Source organism: Anser cygnoides, chromosome 20 (genome assembly GCF_040182565.1).
Source record: "Anser cygnoides isolate HZ-2024a breed goose chromosome 20, Taihu_goose_T2T_genome, whole genome shotgun sequence".
Lineage (NCBI taxonomy): Eukaryota > Metazoa > Chordata > Aves > Anseriformes > Anatidae > Anser > Anser cygnoides.
The window spans coordinates 4321232-4343183 of record NC_089892.1 but is presented as its reverse complement, the minus strand read 5'-3'; the positions used below and the strand labels follow the sequence as shown (position 1 = coordinate 4343183).

Genomic DNA, 21952 nt, shown 5'->3' with positions numbered 1-21952 from the left:
GTTTCTGTGGCTGTATTCCTGTATTGAAATAAACAGCCGCCTTTCTTCCCAAGCTGCCTTTTTAATGAATATGTCAAAGCAATTCTTCTCCAATCTGAACCCAGGACAGGAGCAAGGAAAAACAATGTTATAACAAGGACTTAGCAAATACTTGCGCTGCCTTAAGCGAGTACAGATCTTATTTTGTGGATCTCTAACACGAGATCCAGTTACACTAAAATCAATTCTGTGAAGATCAGGTACCAAACCTCTGAAGGAGACCGAGGTTTTTATGATGGGGAGACCGAGGTTTTTAGGGTGTTTTGGTACCTAGCGGTTGCAAGGCGTCTGTTGTGAGCAGGGTCTTGTTGTGCGAGGGGCGGAACAGGCACGGAGTGCGAAGAGCCGTAATCCCCCAGACTTTGCGACGTGCGTTTTTACAGGAGGAAAGCGCTAATTGGGCGCTGCAGCATGGGAGCCAGCCGATAGCCTTGAGAGCTGGCCACTGGCCAGCCACAACTTCTAGCAGCCCTCCTTGCCGGTTGGGAAGCGCCCTGTGCCTGCCAAGTCTGCGGGATAAACAACGGCAGCCAGGAGCCAAATCGTTTGTAGGTTTTAAGTGAAGGTGTTCAGGTTGTAATCGGCTGCTTTCCTCTGACGCCCCCGGTGCGTTGTGCACGGTGCAAGTCCCCGGGGGAGTTCGTGCAGCCAGGCTGCCCTCCTGCACCCACCAGTTCTTGTTTCCTGCCACCTGCCTCAGGACTTGGGATCAAACTGCGCACGAATTTCCCTTCATTCACCACCCAAGCCTGCTTTCTAGGCTTTTTCCCCTCCTCCAGATTGCTCCTTCCCTAGGGGAGGAGCAGCTTCGCCTGGTTATCATGGCACAGGTGACATCTTCCCATTGAGACCCCATTTGACCCATGGCTTACATGGCCGCAAACCACAGCTGAATCTGGCTGCTGCTGGGAGCAATTCCCAGCTTTCTGTATGCATTTCCAGTGCTCCACCAGCTTTGCTCCCACAGCAGCTCAGCGAGGAGAGCAGTTTCTAGGTTCAAGCCTGCAAACCTTTCTCCCTCTGCTCTTACCACCCACAAAATAGGAGCCCCTGTCTCATAAGCACAGCCCTAAGAACTGGCCAGAGCCATGACCTTGCCTGCCGTCCCTGTTGCACCTCTTTGCTGATCCCCGTGAGGGGAGTGAAACTTCTCAAATAAGTGTGTTTAATCAGGATGGATGAGCTCCCACTTCCCCAAGCCAGCTGCTTCACCCCTTGTGGTGTTGGGCACCCCCAGCCCGCACCCAGCACCAAATGCTGAGGCTCGCGGGGTGCAGCAGCCTCAGCACGGGGCAGGCGCGTGGTGCTGCATCGCACCCACCAGCTCACGTCCCGACACACAAGGCTGGCACTGCCATGTGCTCCTCCACAGCCATTGCTTCAGCTGCAAGGGAAAATGAAAGGAATGGAACAGAGAGGCAGAGGGCTGGATGAATTTAAGGTTGCCCACCACACCCTTGTGTTTCTCTTATTGCTTATTCCCCCCCTTCAAGCTTATTCAACCCCTTTAAGGCTGCCGAGAGTATGGCTAGTGTTCCCCATACAGAAGCCATGTTGAGTTTTCTGGTGTCAATCATATTCATCCACTACAGCCACCCTTTATTTTACCTTCTGCTAACTCGTCTGTTACAGACATCAAGTATGCAGGGCAGATCTACGTGCAGCCTTTGTCGTTCAGTGCACCGACCCTTGCTGCTAAGCTCCATCTTCAAGCTCCTCAGGCTCTTTTGGCCCCATGAATTGGCTCCTCTTGATGCTGAGGCTGGCTTGCTGTGCAGCCTTCAGGAAGCAGCTTCGTGCCAGACGGCAATGGCTGGAGGAAAAGCAACAAGAAAGGCTGGCAGCAGGGAGCAGAGCCCCACACAGAAGGGCTTGGCACCAACCCCCCCCCCCCCCCAAAAAAAAAAAACCACCTGGCAGAAAGCCCTTCCTCTGGAGCCGTGCCCGCGGTGAGTTCAGCTCCTTTTGCTCCTGTTCCCGACCAGCTCAAAGAAAACCGCTCCAGAGAGGCAAGGGGTCACCGCACGGATGTTAAGGCAAGCGCTGCAAAATGAAGGCTGACAGGTGATGCAGAAGGGCCGTGCAGGGCGTTGTGCGTCTGACAAACAAACACCGGTTCTGGGGGGGTTTTAAAGGATAAAGCAAATCTTACCGAGTTTGGTATTCAACACCACATGCCCGATAATGAAGCGTGGAAAGGTGTCTGCTCAGACGCACACAGAGAGCCACGGAGGGAAGAGAAGTGGGAAGCGAGCATCCCGTGGAGAAGGGCATTGTAAGCCCCAAGGGGGCTGCAGCACCGTGGGGTGGGGATGTCACCCGCAGGGGACAAGGGGAGACGGGAAGAGGAGGCCACTGACCCAGACTGGGAGCTTGGGGTAGCACCCACAAGGGGAATAGTTGGACTGGAGAAGCTCCCTAGCAGAAGGAGCCTAGAGCGGGGCTTATCCTGCCTCGAGCATCCTTGGCAGGGACTCGTGAATCTGTGCTACAATGCGTGGAGCTGGTTATTGCAAAGCCACTTTATTTATGGTGTTTTTATTGGCAGGGGAGTGGGAGTGCAATACAATTTTAGCCACTGATGTCTCCATCTCCCTTACATTCCACCTCCATTTCTAGAGACATTTTTTTCTTTGAATTACACGATTCCTCCAACGGTCCAAGGGACTCTCTGTACCTGAGACGGCACAGGATGAGCTGGACGGTCTTGCTGAGCTGGGTTGGGTGTGGGCAGCTCTGGCAGAGCAGAAGACGACGTGTCTCCACCACCATCGGTCCTGCTCCCCACCAGGGCCAAGGATGTACCTGAGCATGAAGGAAGGTCCAATTCACACCGTGACCTGCGGGGTGCACAGCTCCTGGGCACGAGCAGGCTCAGCAAGCAGCCCCGCCAGCTGCACCTCTCTGAGCATTTTAAAAAGATCTTGTGGAAGACCGGAGGGAGTCTCCGGGAGCTGCCGACTCCGAGATCACCGAGATGTCCCCTTGGTTGTGCTCCAGCTCCCAAACCTAGCCCAGGTCTCTCCCACCTCCCGCTGGCACTACCCGCTGCATCACGCAACCCTTTATAAACAAACCCGGAGCCCGCCTTTGTCTCTTCCTGTCCTTTCAGATATTTTGGGTGTCTGTGGCAATCTCTCCTGTTTATATAACAAAGCCACAGCCCAGTGTTTGTGGTACCATATCCATGGAAACCCTAATATAGCATGCACAGGCAAGGAGGATTTCATTAGGTGGCTCGGCGGTGGCAGCTTTTGGGGGGAGCAGTAGGGGAGGGATGTCTTTGGGATGCTGGGCTGTGCTGGGAAGGACCTGACTGTCCACCTGGCCTCGGGCACCCAGCAAGGCAATGCCTCCCAGGAGCAAACGATGCTCGCTTTTTCCTAGCTTTGACCTTTTGCCTGCGCTTGCATCACCCCCGATGGTGCCATGGGGCTCTTTGCAGCCCACCTGCCTGCCTTTGCAGCTGCAAAGAGCCACAGGCAATGGACTGAGGGGAGAGGAGAGGCAGAAGAGACCGGAGCAGCTCGGGCTCCTCCAGGAGAAGCAGGAGCAGCAGGGCTGAGCCACAGGGCAGCTGAGGTCCAGTTCTGGCCCTGATCTGGGGAGACCCCTGTGGTGGTGTGAGAGAGAGAAAATTCGGTCCTGAGGAAGACAAAAAAAGAGAAACACCTTAGGAGGAAGCAAGAAGCTGGGAAGAGCAGCGGCTCTGCAAGGGTGCTGCTCTCCTTTGCAGCTCTCATGCTGTAGGACAAACTCATGCGTGATGCGGAGGGAACGCCTCTTCCCACCCACCGCTGGTGGGTGCCATCCCCTCTGAGCATCCCAGCTTGACCAGAGCTCTGCGGGTTAAACAGCGACTGCCTCTGTCGGGAAATAACGTGACAGGAGCCCAGGGGCACGGGGTGGGTCTGGCCAGAGCGGGGAAACGCAGACAGCATCCATCAGGGTCCCCGGGCCCTACCTGCCTGCGTGAGCATCTCCCCTATGTGCCAGACCTCTCCTCTCCCTCTGCAACCACGTCGGGTCCAGCCTGACTCAGAGGCTGCCTAACCTCATCAGCGCCGAGGAAATTGGATCAGGACAGCGGTGCAGGGCAGGATCTGGCCGCGGACAGGGGCCGTGACTGCCAGAGCCCCGGGGCGCGGGATGCTGCGCGTGTGCTGCGCCCCGGCTCCGCGGGAGCAGACAGGAGCCGTCCCTCCGTGCCCCCCCTCGCCTTAATCGAATTGGCATCCACGTTAGTGAGGCCAGGGATTAGAGCTCGGAGGGGCGCTGCCTGCTTCGATTCAGTGCATCAATTGTGTGTAAACCTGCTTACCTGTATGCAAGGCTTACGGGGTTCATACAGCACCTAGCGTGGGGTCTGGGGGGTCGTCCATAAAACACGGCCCTTCTCCGGGGGCTGAGGGCACTCTGCAGGTGTGCTCTGTGCATCACTGTGCTCTCAGCTCTTCTGTGCCTGGGGGAAATTGGGCAGCCTCCGCAGGAGCAGAGCAGAGGGGCTCTGGGAGGGGCTAGCACCAGTGCAATGGTGCTGGTGTCAGCGCCGGCGAGACCTTGCTGTCTCTGTGCCTTGTCTCTGTGCTCTGCCCTGAGGACAGAGGTTGGACCCGCGGCCCCCCGGTGTACCTCTCACCTGTGGGACCCGCTCTGTGCCTGCCCCAAGCAGCTGGGGGGTCGGAGTCAGCAAACTGGCACTGCTACATCTCGTTCAAGTCCTAAAATAAACCCAGGAGCAAGGAGAGGAAGGCTTGATCCTCACTTCTTGCCTGGATTTACGAGCAGTGGCTTGGAGAAACTGAAGCGGGGGAGAGATATACATATTTTTTTCTCCTCTTTAAGTAAATTCCCACTGCTTATCTCCAAAGTTCAGCTGTTTTCAAGCTGACCTGCCCGCCTTATGCTGTTCTGCTGCAAATTCCTTCTGTACAGGAAAGCTCAGGAGCTCCACTTGCACATGCCAGCAACCTGGGGATTCATCTCTAATAGACGGAGGTAGAGCTCGTTAGCTAAGGACCCCCTCTTGCCCCCCGATGAGGATCATTTTCCTTCCTGCCACGCTGACAGCGTGGCTTCGTTCCCCTTGCAACTCGGAAACAAAGCCAAGAGAGGAGGAGAAGCCGTGCTTGGAGGGTAGGAACGGGGCAAGGCAAAAATCTGTTCTCAGGGCCCTTTGTCACGCAGCCAGCTGTCTGCCCGAGGAACCGGGGCTGGCATCCGAGGGACACCCATCTGAGGCTGCCAGCATCTCGCTCAGCACGGCTGGGACCGAGCCCAGGAGCCGGGGGCACGGCGGGGACGCTGCCTCCTCCTGCAGGGTGCGGAGAGGCTGAGCGGTGCCACCGAGGAGGTGCAGCCCCTCGGCTGCTCCCCGCCTGCTGCAGCCTCCCCGGGGTGCTGCGGGGTTCGGTGCCACCTCCTGCAGGCACCGAGAGGCTTCGGGGGGGAAGGAGCGTTCCCAGCCTGTCTCTGGTACCTCCTCACTGTGCCATCCTGACGTGTGATTTTGAAGCTGACACCAGCAGCAGCTGGGGTTTGCCGATGACACCCTCGTCTGGAGAGCTCGGCTCGTCAGCTTTGCTTTGTGTCGGTCTTTGCCTGGCAAAGCTGAGTGAGAGAGCACCCGTAAGCCAGAGGTCACCCTGCAAGGAGAGCACCGTGGGTCGATCGCCGTGCCCCTGGATAACCGCCGTGTCTCAGGACACGATGAGAACCTCATTGAGTGCAGCAGAGGTGCACACGTTGATGATTCATTGCAACACCGGGCACCAAGCTCCATCCTCGCGTTACGCAGCGCTGGGGAACCGGCTCTGCCCGGCGACATTGCTGCAAGGACCGCGAGCGAAACCCGAGCTCCACGGGGACGGAGGGGACTCCGGGAGGCATCCAAGGGCGCTGCTTGTCACGGGAGCTGGCACTGATACAACGGGGCCACAAGCTCCGAGTGTAAACCAGGCAGTGTGTGTGTATCAGAGCTTGAGGCTCTTCGTTCCGGTTAGCGCAGAAAAGTTAATATCCAAAAGAGAACGCAGCAGGCCAAAGAGATGAGAAGGGGGATGGTGGGGGACAAAAGGGTATCTTCAAACCAGAGCTGAAGTCCCAGCTGCTACAAAAACAAAGGAATAACAACTATTTAATGCCTCCAAAGGAGCAGGCAGGCAGGGCCTTCGACGGGAGCCACAGCGGGGCCACACAGAGCCGTCGACAGGCAGCAGCGGCAGGGCACAGCATGGCCGTGCAAGGAGCAGCTTGCAAGAAAGCGGCACTTTGCAGCCACTAAGGATGATTTAAGAGCAAATAACATCAGCCCAGTCGAGTTCAATTGCTATTGATAATGTCCATGTGCAATTAGAGCCAATTAAGGGGAGGCAGAGAATGACAAGTGTTTGGCCAGGAGGTGGGGGGGTGGGGGGGGAGTCAATACCACAATCCAATTTCCCCACAACCAAATGCAATTAAAGAGTATCGCTTACCCGGCTCGCCCAGGAGGGCCAGCGCATAAATGGCAAAAGCCAGGAGGGCGGCTGCCATCCTGCCCAGCATGCAGACCTCCGGCAGCAAGCCGTGCCCCTGCCCCGGCTTCAAGCTGCGGGAGGTGGCGTCCGTGTACTTCACCATGATCGCCGTGTTCCTGGTCATCCTGGTGGCCGCCCTGCAGGGCTCGGCGCCCCGCGGCACCTATTTTCCCTACAAGGTGCCCCTCGATCCCCAGGGGCTGCTCGAGCTCTCCTGGAACGTCAGCTACCCCGAGCAAGCGGTGTACTTCCAGATCCTCAGCAGGGAACTCAAGTTCGGGCTCCTCTTCGGGATGTCGGACCGGGGAGAGTTTGAGAATGCGGACCTGGCCGTGCTCTGGAGCGACGGGCACAGCTCGTATTTTGGGGTGAGTTGCACGTGTTTTGTCACGGCTGCTTTTGGGGTTGCTGCCCGACGGGTGAATCTGATCTATTTAATTGGGGCAGAGCTGGTCCAGAGCACGGCACGGGGCTGAGCGGGGCTAGACTGCTCTCGCTGCTCAATGAAAGTGGTCCAAAAGAGCTGGGGGGGTTCTGGTCCAGAGGCCTATGCTGTGGGCTTGGTATAGGATCTGAAATCCGAAGAGAAAGGGATAAATGCAGTAACTCTGCTGTACTCATCCGCAAGCGCTCCAACAGGTGGTTGCACAGAGAGCTCGGCTACACGCAAACGCAGGCTGCATCGACAGCTTGGTTCGCCTGTGCGCTGCCCTCAGCCGCATTAAAAATTAACCACCGCTCCCATTCCTGACTTTGAGAAAGCGCAAAAGTTATCAACCAGCAAGTCTGCTCCTGCCAGCGCCAATGAGCCGCCTGCAACTCACGTTTGCAGCTACAGCAGAGATCAACAGGACACGGGAAAACCCAATCCGACGGCCGCCTGCCAGCAGCGTGGTGTTATCAGAAATTAAACAGGCAGAAGTATTTGGGCGGTATGCAAATGCCCGGTGGTAGCAGATGGGGAGGGGGAACTCGTTTGTAGCTTTGCCATTTGATTTTTTTGTCCTTTCTTACACAGTCCGTTTGTCCAGGCTCTCCTGTGGTTTGTCTTTCCGCCGGGGCTGGAGCTGCAATACCTCACCCCGTGCCCTCCGGCAGCTCCCTGTCCCCAGATCACCACGTTAGGTTTATTGCAATTGCGCTTCACTGCAGAAAGCAATTCACATTTTCCCTGTGTGAAGCTTTCCAGTAAGTTAAATTTTACCTCTCTGCTTACTTGAAATTAGCCGTAAAATATATTCTTTCACAATCAGCTGCAATGTGATCTGCAGTGCAATGAAAGGATGAAAAGGAGGGCTTATTATCTGTACTGTTTTCCTGCTAATTACCAGCCATTCAGGATGTGTGATGACCCAAATGCTACAGTATTTCACAGCATCATGTTAAAAAAAACATAAAGGATCATTGCTAATCTGCCTTCTTGTGCTCACTGGAAGACAAACAGCGCTGAATTAAACGCCGAGCAGCATTGGGGCTCTCTCTTTCAGTTGGTGCTGAAGAGCATCCTGCAAGGAGCTCTCTGTAAACCTCTACAGCCCTGGTTTTCTCTCTCCCAGCAGTCTTTCTGCTGGATAAGGATGTCAGCTGTTAAAGAGATCCAAATTTGCTCACCCCCCCATGTACTATGAGATTAATTTGCACAACGCACTCCTATGAAAACAAATGTCATGCTAGCTTCATGTAGCTGATTTTATTCTCCCCCTCTAAGGACAATATGTTCTCGAAATATCACTCTATACTTCTGGCTGAAACGATGCCAAGATGCTTTATTCTTTTTCTTTTATTTCTTCCCCCGAGATGAGAGAACCAGTGCCACTGGTATTGGTGCTGCAAGGTACTTCCCAGGGGCCTTTTCTTGGTAAACAAAAGCCACAAACAAGAGATGCAAAAATCAAGACAAAGATGTTGTTCTAATCCAAATTATTAAAATTATTCATATATTATTTATAAAATTTCTACTCCAACCCTTCCAACCCCTAAGCACAGGAGGAGCTTACCACGTTGCTTCCCAGCGTGGCTTTGTCACCACCATTAACCGAGAGCAGTTTTCAGCCTTGCCTGGCTCCTGGGACAATCTGTCCACGGCGAGCTCAGGGCATTAAAGGGGTTCGTCGTTCAAAGGGCTGACACTGCAGCCCATCAGGGGGCTGATCTCAAATCGAGAGCAGCTGGCTTGTGGCAAGGGTTGTGGAAAACACATCACCCTGCTCAGAAAGTGCCCCCAGCCGTACACCCAGAACAACACAGACTGATGCCACCCTGCAGGCTTTCCTCCCCCAGCTCCTTTCCCCAAATGCATGTCAGCTCTAAAAGGTCTTTTTTGCAGAATATCGGTGCTGGGTCAGGTATTTCACACCTCTGAAAGGCTGGTGAACCAAAGGGGGGGGTGAACCAAAGGTTGGTGAACCAAACGCTGGTGAACCAAAGGAGGGTGAACCAAAGGAGAGACCCGTGCACCACTGGAGGTCCCCACCGTGCCCCCCGGGGCTGTGCAGGATCCGCGCAGCCCCCCAGCTTACCGGGTGCCGTCCTCCCGCAGGATGCCTGGAGCGATGCCAAGGGGCACCTCCACATGGACTCGCAGCAGGACTACCAGCTCCTGGGGGCTCAGAGCGCCGCCGAGGGGTTCTACATCCTCTTCAGAAGAGCTTTCAGCACCTGTGACCCCAAGGACTACCTTATAGAGGTACGGCATCGCCCTCAGCCTAGTGCGGCACCGCCGGCCCCATCCCAACCCCACAGCTCCAACCCCCCCAGCCTGCAGGTCAGACCTCACCCCCCTTGTGTTTTTTGGGATGGCATCGGGTGTTTGTGCTGCTGAGTGCAGTAAGGAAGCGTGCTACAGATGTCAGCCCCGCGCCATGAGTAATGTTTGGCACCATCTATTTACAACCCCTTAAAAACCTCTCTAACGCGTAGATTTCAGCTCGTTTGCATCATCCGCTCCTGGTAAGCGTGTGCTGGGTCTATATAAATACCCTCCTGCATCACTCGGGCTTGCAGTCGGGAGCCAAGTGTTTGGAGTGTTACGAAGAGGTGTTGCTCAACGGGAGGCAAAGAGGGGGGGCTGCAGGAGCCGAGCGAAGGTGCAGCGAGTGGAGCCAGGGCTGCGTGCTTGTGAGCGTCTGGGTCTGTGAGTGGGTGGTGGGAACGGCCCCACTGGGGATGTCAAAGAGCTTCGGGGTCTCAGACAAGAAAGGGAAGCCCCCGGGTGCAGGCAGGGATCTCCACGAGGCTCGTTTGAGATGAAATCCTCTGGTGGACAGGGTATTTGGAAGCCACCGTGGGCACAGAGCAGCCTCGAGGTTTTGTTGCTAGCTTTCGGAGGCATGCCTTGTGGTGAGAGGTGTCTGCCAAAACACGGAGAGCCCCGGAGGAAAAAATATCTGTGTGTGAACCAGGGAAAGACTTGCAGGTCTTTATTCTTGGCCTTGGAGAGAAAATGACTCCCTTTTCCTTTCCTTCTTACCTCCTGTCCAGAGCTGAGTGCCTTCAGCAGCACCTTCCTTGCCCACTGTGCTTTCAGCAGACCCTCTCTGATGCCCTAACAGAAGCTGGCAGAAAGGGTCTGGGGGAGAAGTTTTGTTTCTGTTGCTCCCCCCCAAGCTGCTGCCCGGGGTCTGGATCCACGTGGCCACCCCAGCCCACAGTTCAGGAGGGCCGAGGGAGCAGAGGGGAGCCATTCCTTTAGGGACAGGGGAGAGGTGTGAGGTACCGGTATTGACTTCTGCTGGAAACCAGTGCCATGTAGGGAAAGCTTTCCAGGCTCTCTCAACTGGTAGCGAGCTCTCTGTGGTCATCACTCAATGCTAAAACATGCTAGTGAAATAAATTCCCCTAAATCTACGGGCTTTGTGGCACAGCCCAGCAAAGGGAGATGCTGCTGAAGCCAGGATGGTTTCCCCTTTGGAGAGGGGCTAGGGCCTACTTCCAAATTCATGCCACCAGTACCAGTGCCAATTGTCCATGAGATTCACACTCTCTGGTATCCTACACACAAAACTACCTGCCACGCTTTGCTCTTGCTTCAGGACGGCACCGTGCACCTCATCTATGGGATCCTGGAGAAACCCGTCCGCTCCCTGCAAGCCATCAATATCTCTGCCATCCACAGGGGGCTGCAGAGGGTGCAGCTGCTAAAGCCCAACGTCACCATCCCCGAGCTGCCCAGCGACATGAAGACCATGGAGATAACGGCCCCCGGTGTCGTTATCCCCAGCCAGGAGACGACCTACTGGTGTTACATGGCAGAGCTGCCAGACGGCTTCCCCAAGCACCACATCATCATGGTAAGAGGCAGGAGAAGAGGTGAAAGAGGAGAAATGCTTTCCCTGGTGCATCTCAGCAGCTGCGTTCAGGTCCCTCAAAGCTGTTCTGCAAAGCCCACCTCTCTCCTGCCCTTTCGCAGGGAGGGTTTCAGTCCCAAATGCACCCCCAGAGCACCAAAACACCTCCCTGAGCCAGCCCACCCGCCAGCAGCACCCTCACATCCCCTAGAGAACCCGAATCTGGTGGCAGGTTGGTGACTTTGGCACGCTGAATGGGGACCATGGTGACTTTCCTCCTGGCACATTGAATGGGGACCAGGGCAGGGCTCAGAGCAGCTCCCTTGCAGAGGAGAGAGCTGCAGCCATCAGGGGCAGGATTATGGCTCACCATGTGCCATGAGGAATACAGAAACACGGCAAGCAAATTAACAAGCCTGGCCAGGGCAGGGCAGAGCAAGCCAGAATATGAACTGCCCTCTAACAGATCAGGCATATTGCAAAAAAAAAAAAAAGGAAAAGAAAAGTCATACAGATAAAGACAATTTTTGTGCGGCTGCGTTGCACTTGCTCGGGTCACATCCCCAAGGGGGGGGGACAGAGACCTGTGGCAGCAGAGTGCCCGTCCCGAGGTGCTGGGAGCATCACCCCCAGCACAGCACGACCCGGCACCCGCGGGGCCAAAAGCACGCAGCAGGGAGAGGGGAAGCCTGACACAGGAGCTGAAGCGAGCGCTCAGCGATTTATAGGGGAGAGGCGACGCTGCAAAGGAAAGCTCAGAAGGAGGATTTTCTCCCCAACAGATGGTGCGAAATGAATCATCTGTGTGTAAGTAAAAAGTGCGTAACTCCTGATATCTTCCCGCTGCTGCAGATCATCTCTACAGCTGGCGCTTTTAGCCGGAGCCATTCCTCAGGCGTTTGAAGTCGCTCTTTCTACCCAAATCCCCCCTGCCTGTGCCCAGAACAGCAGCTCCTGGCTGGGCATGAAACCCGGTAGCTGCGGGCAGTGGGGCCAGGACTCTCTTTGTGAGAAACCGAAGTCCTCTAAGCCCAGCAAGTCTGCAAAGGACTCGGTCACCACGAAGCAGCCCGAGCTCTGCTGCTCCTCAGGTGCAGCCACCTGCAGGGAAGGGACGAGGTGTTTCTCCACGAGCTCTGGTGGACTCTGGGTTGGTCCCAAAGCCAGCCTAAAGCTCTTGGTCCTTGGTCCATGTGCCCGAAGCAACCTTCCCTCCCCATCTCATGGCAAGAATTGAGGGCAGACTTACCCACGCTGGGCTGCACAAACAGCACGCTCAGGGACGGGGCCTTGGCAAACGGTCCTAACATCTCCCCTTCCTTCTCGGACGCTGCTTTGCAGTACGAGCCAGTGATCACGGCCGGCAACGAGGCCCTGGTGCACCACATGGAAGTCTTCCAGTGCGCCGCCGAGCTGGACAGCATCCCGCGCTACAACGGGCCCTGCGACGCCAAGATGAAGCCAGACCAGCTCAACTACTGCCGGCACGTGCTTGCCGCATGGGCCATGGGCGCACAGGTGGGTGCACGATGGGACCCCTCGCTCCCGGCCACCTTTCCTGCCATCTTCCAACCTTTCCCAGTCCTTTCTCATAGGAATGGGTGCCTGACTCATCCCTGTGTGGGCTGCTCCAACCCCATTTGAGATTTGGGTTCAGCCCCTTTTAACACTCCCCCCCACCACTCTCCCCCAAGACACCTCTGCATTTCCACCCCAGCCCATAAATCAGTGTGACATCCCCTCCCCTAATGCCCTTGGCTCCCTAAATCAATGTGACACCCCCCTCCCTTGATGTCCTCCCTCCGCTTCCAGGCTTTCTACTACCCCGAAGAAGCAGGGCTTGCCTTTGGCGGTCCGGGCTCCTCCAGATATCTGCGCCTTGAGATTCACTATCACAACCCCCTGGTGTTCAAAGGTGAGTGGGGACGTGGCGCGGCCCCCACACCTCGCCAGCGAGACACAGGAGAGCTGGGGGAGTGATGGGGACTGCCACTCTGCCGGGGGTGTCACCAGAGGCTGGACCCATCCTCACGCGTGCCCAGAGGCAAGGAGGATGCTTGGGGAGGGGAGCCCAGCAAGCAGTGGGGTTGCACATCGGTCCTGCAGGGCTATGACCCGTGGCAAGCCCCATATTTATTGGGATTGCTGGTGGGTGCCTCCCGACATCTGTGGAAGGAGCTGTGGAGGGGTTGAGCTCGGAGCCAAGAGCATCAGTGATGCCAAAGTCACCAGAGAGACAGCACCAGCCTGGCTGGGGACGGGGGGATTTGGATGTTGTTTTAATGGTATTCCTGCTTCGATAACGTTGTCAGGAGACACATTTAAAAAAAAAAAAAAAAAAAAAAAGGATTCCAAACAACACAGTTTCTTCATTTACATAAAATCAAGTAACTTCTTGACTACCCAAGTGTATTTTTAGGAGACCGGAGCATATGTACTGTAGATCAATCATAGCACATTCGGCAACTTGAGAAGAAACACATCTATAAATATGGAGCTCATGTCTTTCATAACTTACCAGCTTTGGTGTGTTAACCAATAGTGTCTCCCTCCTTATTCTTATCCCCTGGCGGGCTCCAGCCCAGAGACAGGGGGCTCAGCCCCAGCCCGACTCCTTGGGTCTGCACCTTCCCCATTGCTGCGGGGAGCCCGGCTTGGCTCTGCTCTGCAGCACCCAAGGGCCCGGGGCTCCCTCTGCCCCCCCCCCCCCAGCTGCGTGTGGGTTCTAGAGGTTAAACAGGGCAACCTCGAATGCACGAGAGACCAGGAGCTTTGTAAATGCAGGGGGTGCTTGCTCCACCAGCATTTCCCCTCCTGCCAGGCCCCCAGTAAATGCATAGCTTTGTTTTTTTTGATGTATCAGTTAAAGAAGGTGCAATGAGCCATGCTTCTGAGTCTGCCAAAGCACCCTGAGACCTGTCCTGCTCTGGGCTCTCCAAAGGCTCTCCTTGTCTTTATCTCGGGAGCCACTGGTGACCTCTCTGTGGGATCTACTCTTGCACGAAAATATCTAGGATTTTATAACAATAGGAATAGCACACATGAAAAAAGCTGTGAGTGAGAAGCTTGGGCACCCCTCCCCACACCTGTGGCAGCAGAGCATCATTTTTCACACCTGACCTTACCCGAGAGCTCTCAGCTCTCCCGCAGTGACTTCCCACCCCATCCTTTTGCCCACTAGGGCGCCGCGATTCCTCGGGGATCCGCCTCTACTACACGGGCAGCCTGCGCCGCTACGACGCCGGCATCATGGAGCTGGGCTTGGTCTACACGCCGGTGATGGCCGTGCCCCCGGGCGAGACCGCCTTCGTCCTCACCGGGTACTGCACCGACAAGTGCACCCAGCGGGTGAGTGCCCAGCCCTCCGAGCCCCTTCCCTCGGGGTCGTGCTGGAAAGAAAAACCCCACAGCCCAGAACCAGCAGCAAGTTGGCCCTGAGCAGCTGGTTGGGATGAGCTGAGCTCCCCGTGAAGGCAGAGCTCCTCGGGAGCCAGCTGCTCCGTCTCCCCCGAGTACCGTTGCCATCTAGGAAAACATACTGCTGTGCCATGCCTGGGTGCTTTCCCCTATGGAAACGCAAAGATTGGCTTCTGCTTCCTGGGGAGTTCCTTAAGAGCTCGCTCAAGTATGTTTTCAAACCGCCCACCCTGCTCTCAGGCAAGTTTTAGTAGGTATTTTTTATAGGGCCTACCCGAAAGAAGTCGTCGGTGCCACAAGCACAAGGAAGCAAGCTGCGTCCAGATCCTGCTAATCTGGGGCATGGCGTAGCATTAATTGGCTATGACAGCAGGCTGAGCATCTACCCCTCTGCACAGCTCACCTCTGGGCTGCCCCGAGGGTCCAGCAGCCCCCAAAACCCTTCCAGGAGCCAGGGGGGACCCATCCCAAGCTCACAGCCCGGGGACGCACGGGAGGGGAGAGGGACGGGGCCAGGCACGGAGCTTGAAGCCATCCTTCCCCAGGCGCTGCCTGCTGCCGGCATCCGCATCTTCGCCTCGCAGCTCCACACGCACCTGGCGGGCAGAAAAGTGGTGACGGTGCTGTCGCGGGACGGCAGGGAGCGGCAGGTGGTGAACGCCGACGGCCACTACAGCCCTCACTTCCAGGTACGGCGCCGGGCGGGTGGGTGGCACCCACGGGACACCCGGTCCCGCGGGCACAGATGGGTGCCGGGGCACGGCACCGCTCCGACCCGGTGCCTTTTTCTCCCCCCTCTCAGGAGATCCGCATGCTGAAGGAGCTGGTTGCAGTTTTTCCGGTGAGTGGCTCCAAAAATCGTGGCGGTTTCCGATCAGAGCAAGTACTCCCTCACAGACCCACTGCGGCCCAGGGGCTTGGACTCCTCTCCGCTGCTCCGTCACTGCTGCTGCTGCTCGTGGTGTCCTGCTCAAAAGCCTCAGCCCCAGCCAAGCCATCCCCGGGCTGTGCTCAGGCTCCTGGGGTGGCCCTGCAGGGGGGGAGGCAGCCGTGGCACCACGTTGGGTACAAGCTGGGCAATGCAAAATGTCCCTACGTGGATTTTTTTAAGGTGCTTTAGCCCGGAGGAAATTCTTAGGAAGTGAGGAAAGCAGGAAACACAATTCCTGGGGTATGGCCGTAGGGAATCTCCCAGGGGGGTGCACGGTGAGCAAGTGCTGGGGGGGGCGGGGGCAGCGATGCTGCCTGTGGACTTGCACCACGAAAGAGCGCGGAGGTCTTGCTGTGTTACGGGTTCACTCGTCCTGGTATTTGCTGCCTGGGGAGGGGGAACTTTGCACTTTCCCACACCCCCATGTCTGTTTGAACCCCCCAGGGTGACGAACTCATCACAGCCTGCACCTACAACACGGAGGACAGGAGCCAAGTGACCGTGGTGAGTGCGGCTGCGTGCGCGCTGCGGGGTCAGTGCCTGCACCCCAAGGTGCAGGAAAGGGGGGGGGGGGGGGGAACACGTGCATGTACCGGGGCTAAATCACAGCCAGAAGCCAGGAGAAGGGTGGCAAGGAAGCGAACCCACAGGACTCCGCTTCCTGCAGCTGGGATGCTAAGGTGCTAATCGAGAAGTAGCGTCTGCCACTCTGATTCCCATCACCAACTGTTCCGCTGGGTATTAATTGTAATTAAGGAGAAGCGGCGTTTTTTTTGACAGCGCGTGTTATTCCCTTACATAGGCAGAGAAAAAAAAAAAAAAAGGAGCCTGTCAGAGGTACCATCAACAGGGACAAAGCTAAATATAGCGGAGGGATTACAGGGAATCTGCATTTTAATGTAAACCACACGTTCCAGCCTGAAAGCCTGTCCTTGCACGAAGGGCGGGTGGGCAGACGAGCCGAGTGTGCGTGACGGTGTGTGTGCACGTAAAGGGGGGAGCTCGGTGCCCACATACCCCCTTCTGCCCCTCTTGCTGCCCCTGTGGCTCCGGCAGCGCTGAGCTGGGCACTGGCACGGCCGACGTTTGGGGGGAAAATTTGGGGGCTGCTGCCCGGCGCTGCCCCCAGCCCCCCCTCGTGTGTGCCGCAGGGCGGGTTTGGCATCATGGAGGAGATGTGCGTGAACTACGTGCACTACTACCCCCAGACCCAGCTGGAGCTCTGCAAAAGCGCCGTGGACCCGGGCTACCTGCACCGGTACTTCAGCCTCGTGAACAGGTACGGAGCGAGGCTGTGCGAAGGGGAGAGGGGCCGCTGCCGAGCCCTTTGCTGGCAGTGCTGGAAAAAAAGTTATAAAAATAGGTTTTCAGGCCCTGGATATGCAGCGGTGGTATCTGGGGCTGTTGGGGGGGTGCAGGTTTTGGGGAGCCATGTGCTGGGGCATGGCTGGAAGGAGTCCTGCCCTCGCCATCCCCCAGAGCAGGCACCAGATCAGGGCTGTTAGGGCTGGAGGTAGAGGGGATCCCAAGGACAAGGAGACCTTTCTGGGTATGGGACTTCCCTGCAAGGCCCAGTGCAAGGCAGTTCTGTCTGCAAAGTACATTTTATGAGCCCAGGCAGGCACCAACCACGCTGCCGGAGCAGCAGGCTCATTTGCCCCTGGCAAGAGGGTGAGGTGCTGACCTTGCACAGGGCGTCCTAGGCACGGGCACACCGGGTGGCCCCGAGTCTTCCCCCGAAGGTGCCAGCCATGGCAGTGTTTCCTGCTGCCACGTGCAGAGTCTGGAGCCTTCCCGGGTCCAGCTTCAGGCCGGGAGGAACGCGGCACATCCAGCCCACCTGGCTGCCTTTCGGCCTGGCATCTCTCCTGCGCAGGTTCAACGACGAGGAGGTCTGCACGTGCCCGCAGGTCTCAGTCCCACAGCAGTTTTCCTCCATCCCCTGGAACACCTTCAACAGAGACGTGCTAAAATCCCTCTACGGCTTCGCCCCCATCTCCATGCACTGCAACAAATCCTCGGCCGTCCGCTTCCCGGTACGTACAGCTTTGCCACCCAGGGCTGACGTGCTTCACGGCAAAACTCCAGGCCAGGGCTAAAACTTCCTCGATCGGCTCCTCGATGGGCTAGGGACGTGGCTGCACCCTGTGGCCCCAAAGCAGGGAGCTGGAGCTGCCCGGGGAACCCCAGCACCAGCAGCACTTAAAGCACTGTGCCCCAGCCGCCGGCACGCTGGGTGCGCTCGGGCGGATTCAATTAGAGGATGTGCATTTGCATAAAGCGATTTACTGACATCTTTGAGCAGCCCAGAGTGTTAAAGCTGGGCTGTCTGCAGAAGCAAGGAGAACTGTGAGGCCATTTTACAGGATTTGGGCCAATTACGTCAGGTCCCAGCAGAGCAAGCTCATTACGCACTGCATCTGTGCAATCTCCAAACCTGGAGCTACAGCAAGGCATGAAGGATAAAGGACCACAGGAGCTTCAGAAAGAAAACAAACAAACAAAACCCAGGCCCAGTGACGATGCTCATGACATTGATGATGATGAAGATTTAAAGCCACTGATGGTCCCTATCACCATCGGTTCCTGATGCCATTCATCAGTGTAATGAGCTTCCGTGATAAGTTAGGTCGTGCTGCCCACTGCAGTGCTGGAGGACACTGAGCTGATGGCGAGGAAGACCATCAGCCTTCCTCCCAGGTAAAAACCCTCCAGCCAGGTCAGTCCCAGGGGGCAGGAACCTTCCCCTGCCAGCCCTGAGCCACCGGAGACCCTCACCTCTCGGCTGTGCAGAGCCTGGAGCAGGGACAAAAGAGGCTCGGAAGTTTTGTGCAGCAGCAGAATTATGAATTAAGCCTCTTAATCACAGCCCTGGCAACTGTGTGAGCTCAGAGAGGGCTGGGGGCGGCTGGGAAGAGGCTGGCGGGGAGCAGAGGCGATGCTGGCACGCAGCGAGGGGAGCAGGGAGCTGAGCTGCCCCCCCTGCTCTCTCGGTGCGTTCGGAGCGAGCTGCATTTCAAGACATCTCATTTATTCCACAGCATTTCTGCCAAGAGACAAGCACCAGCTTCTAATTAAGCGCACGCATTTCTGCAGTTCAGTGATCCCAGTCCTGCCTAGCTCTCTGCAAGGACGTGGTGCTGTTAATTATTTAGCAAGCCCCTTCTCGCACCGAGGTGGCACTGTGAGCGTGGTGGGAGGTCTCCGTGCCAGTTCCCCAGGATCCCAGCTCTCTCCCGGCACCAAACCCAGCCCCACAGCCCCACCAAATGCCCCCGATGCCCTCCCAAAGCAGGGGCTGGAGGAGATCTGCAGGGCACAGGGCAGACCCTAGCAGGTGGGCTCCGGGCTGGGGCCAAACCTCGGGGCAGGCACAGCCCCAAGCCCCCAGGTGCTCTCCTAAGCCTTGAGGTTGCAGAAAAGCACTCGGTTCTCCAGCTGGTGCTCTCCTGCCCTGCTGCCCCTCTCTGATTGCTTCGGGAGGGGTTCTCCGCCCCCGCCACCCTTCCCAGGGTTTCCAGGTGCAGGTGCAAGCTCTGGCCTGATTTGCTTCGCACACTCCAAGGATTTTTCATCTGAAAAGATGAATCCAACTTTCTTCCTCCTGCTGATGACTCACGGCCCTACCTCTCCAGCCTGCCCTCCTCCCGCTCCCGCTGTAGCTCTGCCCGTCTCTGACATTTCTGCACGAGCGAACAGATGGGAGCCCAGCCCGGCCTGAGCTCCCCCTGCCCCTTGCCGGACCACCAAATCACGTAGGAGACGAATCCAGCCCTGCCGTCTCTGCCCTTTGCACGATCTAACCCCGGGAAATTGCTCCTTGCAGGCAGCACCCCCAAAGCAAGCAGCACCCATGGTGCTGGAGGGTTTGTGCTGCCCGTGCTCACCTCGCCCCGATGGCCCTGCCAGCCCCTTCCTCGGCTCTGCCCGGCTGCCGCCTCCCTCGCCCCCGGCAGCAGCTGCGCACCAGGAACCGTGCTGGCACGTTGCAAATGTCACCTCCGAGCCAAGCTCCCCGCCAGCAGCTGGCAAACAGCCTGGGCTGAGAGCACGGTGGGCTGGTGGGGCTCGCCACTCGGAGCTGTCGCCGTGTGACTCGGTGGGGAACGCGTTTTTTCGGGGCGGAAGCTCCCTGATTGCGGTGGCTTCGTGCAATATGGTGCAGCGCGGGCATCTGCTCCGCTGCTGGGATGCGTAGGTGCTCCCACGAGATAAATAATTGGTGATGTCTCACGGGAAAACATCCTGGTTCGGGTTCAAAACACTTCCCAGCGTTAAAGATCACGTCGTCTTTACAAGCACGGAGAAACGCGGAGCGGCCAGGTGCCCGAAACCCTCGGTCTCACGGTGCCCAACTCTCTTTGCAGGGCGAATGGGAGAAGCAGCCGCTCCCCAGCATCACCGAGACGCTGCGGGAGCCCGTCCCTCACTGCCCGCCCGCCCCCGGGCCTCATCCTGCTGCCTCCATGCCCCTCAAGCTGGGTGAGATCAAGAGGGTCTGAGCCAATTCCTGGTCCCCCTCGGCGTGCCAGCACCGCGATGGGATGCGCCTCTGCACGGTGGTGACACGGGTGGCCACAGGGAGCCTCGTCCCATCGCTCCCCCCATCCCTGCCCCGGCTCCTGCCTCTACCCGGGGGGGGTTAGGGCTCATCCCTAGCGGTTCAGAAAGTACTCTGGGGATGGAAAGCGCTATATTTAGTGTGTTATTAGCAAGCCCGGCTCTGAGTAATGCTGCTTTCCGCCCCCAGAATAATAATGGGGAGGTTTGCTATTGTGCCAAACCCAGCGCGGCCCCGGGGAGAAGGGGGGGGGGGGGAGAAGCCTTGCTTCCCCGCAGGGAAACTGAGGCACAGAGCAAAGAGCAGCGTGGGAGCAGCACACGAGCTTTCCTGGCACCCCATGGGCCCGTCTTGTTCGGGGTGGCTCTGTGGGGGCTCCCCCACGCTGACACCCCCGGGGGGACGGAGGGAGGGAGGGAAGGATGCCGCCTGCCGCAGCCCCGCTGCGCCGGGGATTATTCGCCTTGACGCGACCAGATGCCAACGGACGGGAACAAATGATACTTGCGTGATGGGATTTCGAAAGGGGGAGGGATGGGGATGGAGGGAAACGGGGGGAAAGACAAACCTTTGGCAGGAAAAACGACTCCGTTCAATACCTACATGTGAAATAAAAAGGAAAAAGGACGCTTTTTGCTGTTGAGCTGCAAAGGGAGAACACTTGCCTGGACCAGAGGAAGGGCCCAGGGGATGCAGGAGAGCCCGTCCATCCCAGCCAGCCCCTGCCCACGCCTCCGCTGCATCCAGAGGCTCCCCTTGCAGGGACCTGACTCGCTCGGTCCATCCTCGATGAAGGCCGGAGCTGCCCTGTCCACCCCTGCTCCCCAGTGCCATCGGTCTCCCGTTGTTTTGGGGACACTCTCCACAGAGAATACAACCCTACACAGCTTATAGGGTGAAAGCTGGGGGTTTCTTGCAGGAAGATAAGGCTGTATTATCCCAGCAGACAGGTGGTTAATCCTGGCACAGGGGGACGCATCCCCACGTAGCCAGCGTGAACCACATTTATTAGGACAGACGGACAGCAGCACGGCCATCCCCGCCTCTGCCTTCCAGCTCGAGAGCACCAGGGAGCGCAATCGCCTCCCATTGAGAGCCAAACTCACCCCGGTTTGGCTTTTTAATGTTTCCAGCGAAACCAAAGCGTCTGAGAGTTCAAACTCTCGCCCGTGGCGCTCGTTGCGCGAGGCAAAGGAACTGAAATCAGCTCTAAAGAGAAGAGAAAACAAGCGAACCCAGTCGGAGGGAACGAAATGAAAAGATGTCGTGTGATTATTTCTTCAGGCGGGGGAAAAGCTGCGCTGGAGACGAGGCCCTCCCTGCGCTGCGGAGGACGGAGCCCGAGTCCCTCGCCGCCTGCAATCGTTTGTGATTAAAAGGGGCCGGGGAGAGATGGAGGGCGAGCACCGCAGCCGTGGGGGGCTCCGTGTGCAGGGCTCAGCCACGGGGCCACCAAAGGGACCACGGGGCCACCAAAGGGACCATGGACCTGTCCTCTCCTGCTCCCCCCCAGGGCAGCCAGGGGGGTTTCCAGAGGCTGCCTGCACAGCCCAGTGGTGCTGACGGCTACGAGAGGGGGATGAGCACAGGGGCTGGAAGCAGCCACCCCATTCCCTTAGCTGCTGGGGGTTTGCTGTGCATGCAAAGAAAACCCTCCCCGACGCCTCCAAAGCCAGCTCTGCGCTGCCGGGGCTGGCAGCACGCAGCTCAGAGGCCACACGGATCCCCCTGGCAGCTGGGAGCTGCCGGAGCCACCTCCAAGGTGACCTCGGGACGATGGCAGCAGAGAGGAGGGGACCGCGGAGCAGCCCTGGTGCCAGCGCCCTGCACGGCCCTGAGAGGAGCAGCCCAGAGGGGACATGGGCAAAAACTACACGGGGAAAAGCCACAGGCCAAAACACGGGTCAGACTCCTTCTTCTCCAAGCTCAGAGGATTTACATATATATACACACACACACACACACACACACGGAGCAAGGGACCCAGATCCAAGCCGCAATCGCCTTTGGGGTTTTCTTTTATTCCCTGGGGGCAGGAGATGAGAATCTCCCTGCAGCTCAGTGTTAAGGGCTGCACAGCCCCGCTGTGTTTTCCTCATTTCAAAAGCAGAGCGCTGGCACAGGCTGGCAGCGCTCCCCGGGGCACCAAGTGCTCTCCCATTCCCAGGATCCACAGAGGAAAAAAAAAAATGAAACTTGC

The 21952-nt window shown here is 57.5% G+C and overlaps 1 protein-coding gene and 1 long non-coding RNA gene across 2 annotated transcripts; one reads left to right on the top strand and one right to left on the bottom strand.

The window, feature by feature from the left end:
* Positions 1 to 2048: 2048 nt before the first annotated feature.
* On the bottom strand, positions 2049 to 3469 carry LOC136786708 (uncharacterized). The gene is made up of 3 exons (XR_010826117.1): positions 3117 to 3469; positions 2717 to 2844; positions 2049 to 2157 (listed from the first exon to the last, which is right to left on the bottom strand). It is a non-coding gene; the product is annotated as an uncharacterized lncRNA (long non-coding RNA).
* Positions 3470 to 6476: 3007 nt separating this feature from the next.
* DBH (dopamine beta-hydroxylase) lies at positions 6477 to 19854 on the top strand. Its single transcript, XM_066981006.1, is given in 13 exon segments — positions 6477 to 6563; positions 6566 to 6925; positions 9097 to 9243; positions 10589 to 10846; positions 12185 to 12361; positions 12656 to 12758; positions 14025 to 14191; positions 14806 to 14949; positions 15063 to 15101; positions 15636 to 15695; positions 16343 to 16470; positions 17068 to 17227; positions 19559 to 19854. Coding segments are annotated over 13 exon segments (1950 nt in total). The 5' UTR covers positions 6477 to 6491; the 3' UTR covers positions 19694 to 19854.
* Positions 19855 to 21952: the final 2098 nt, after the last annotated feature.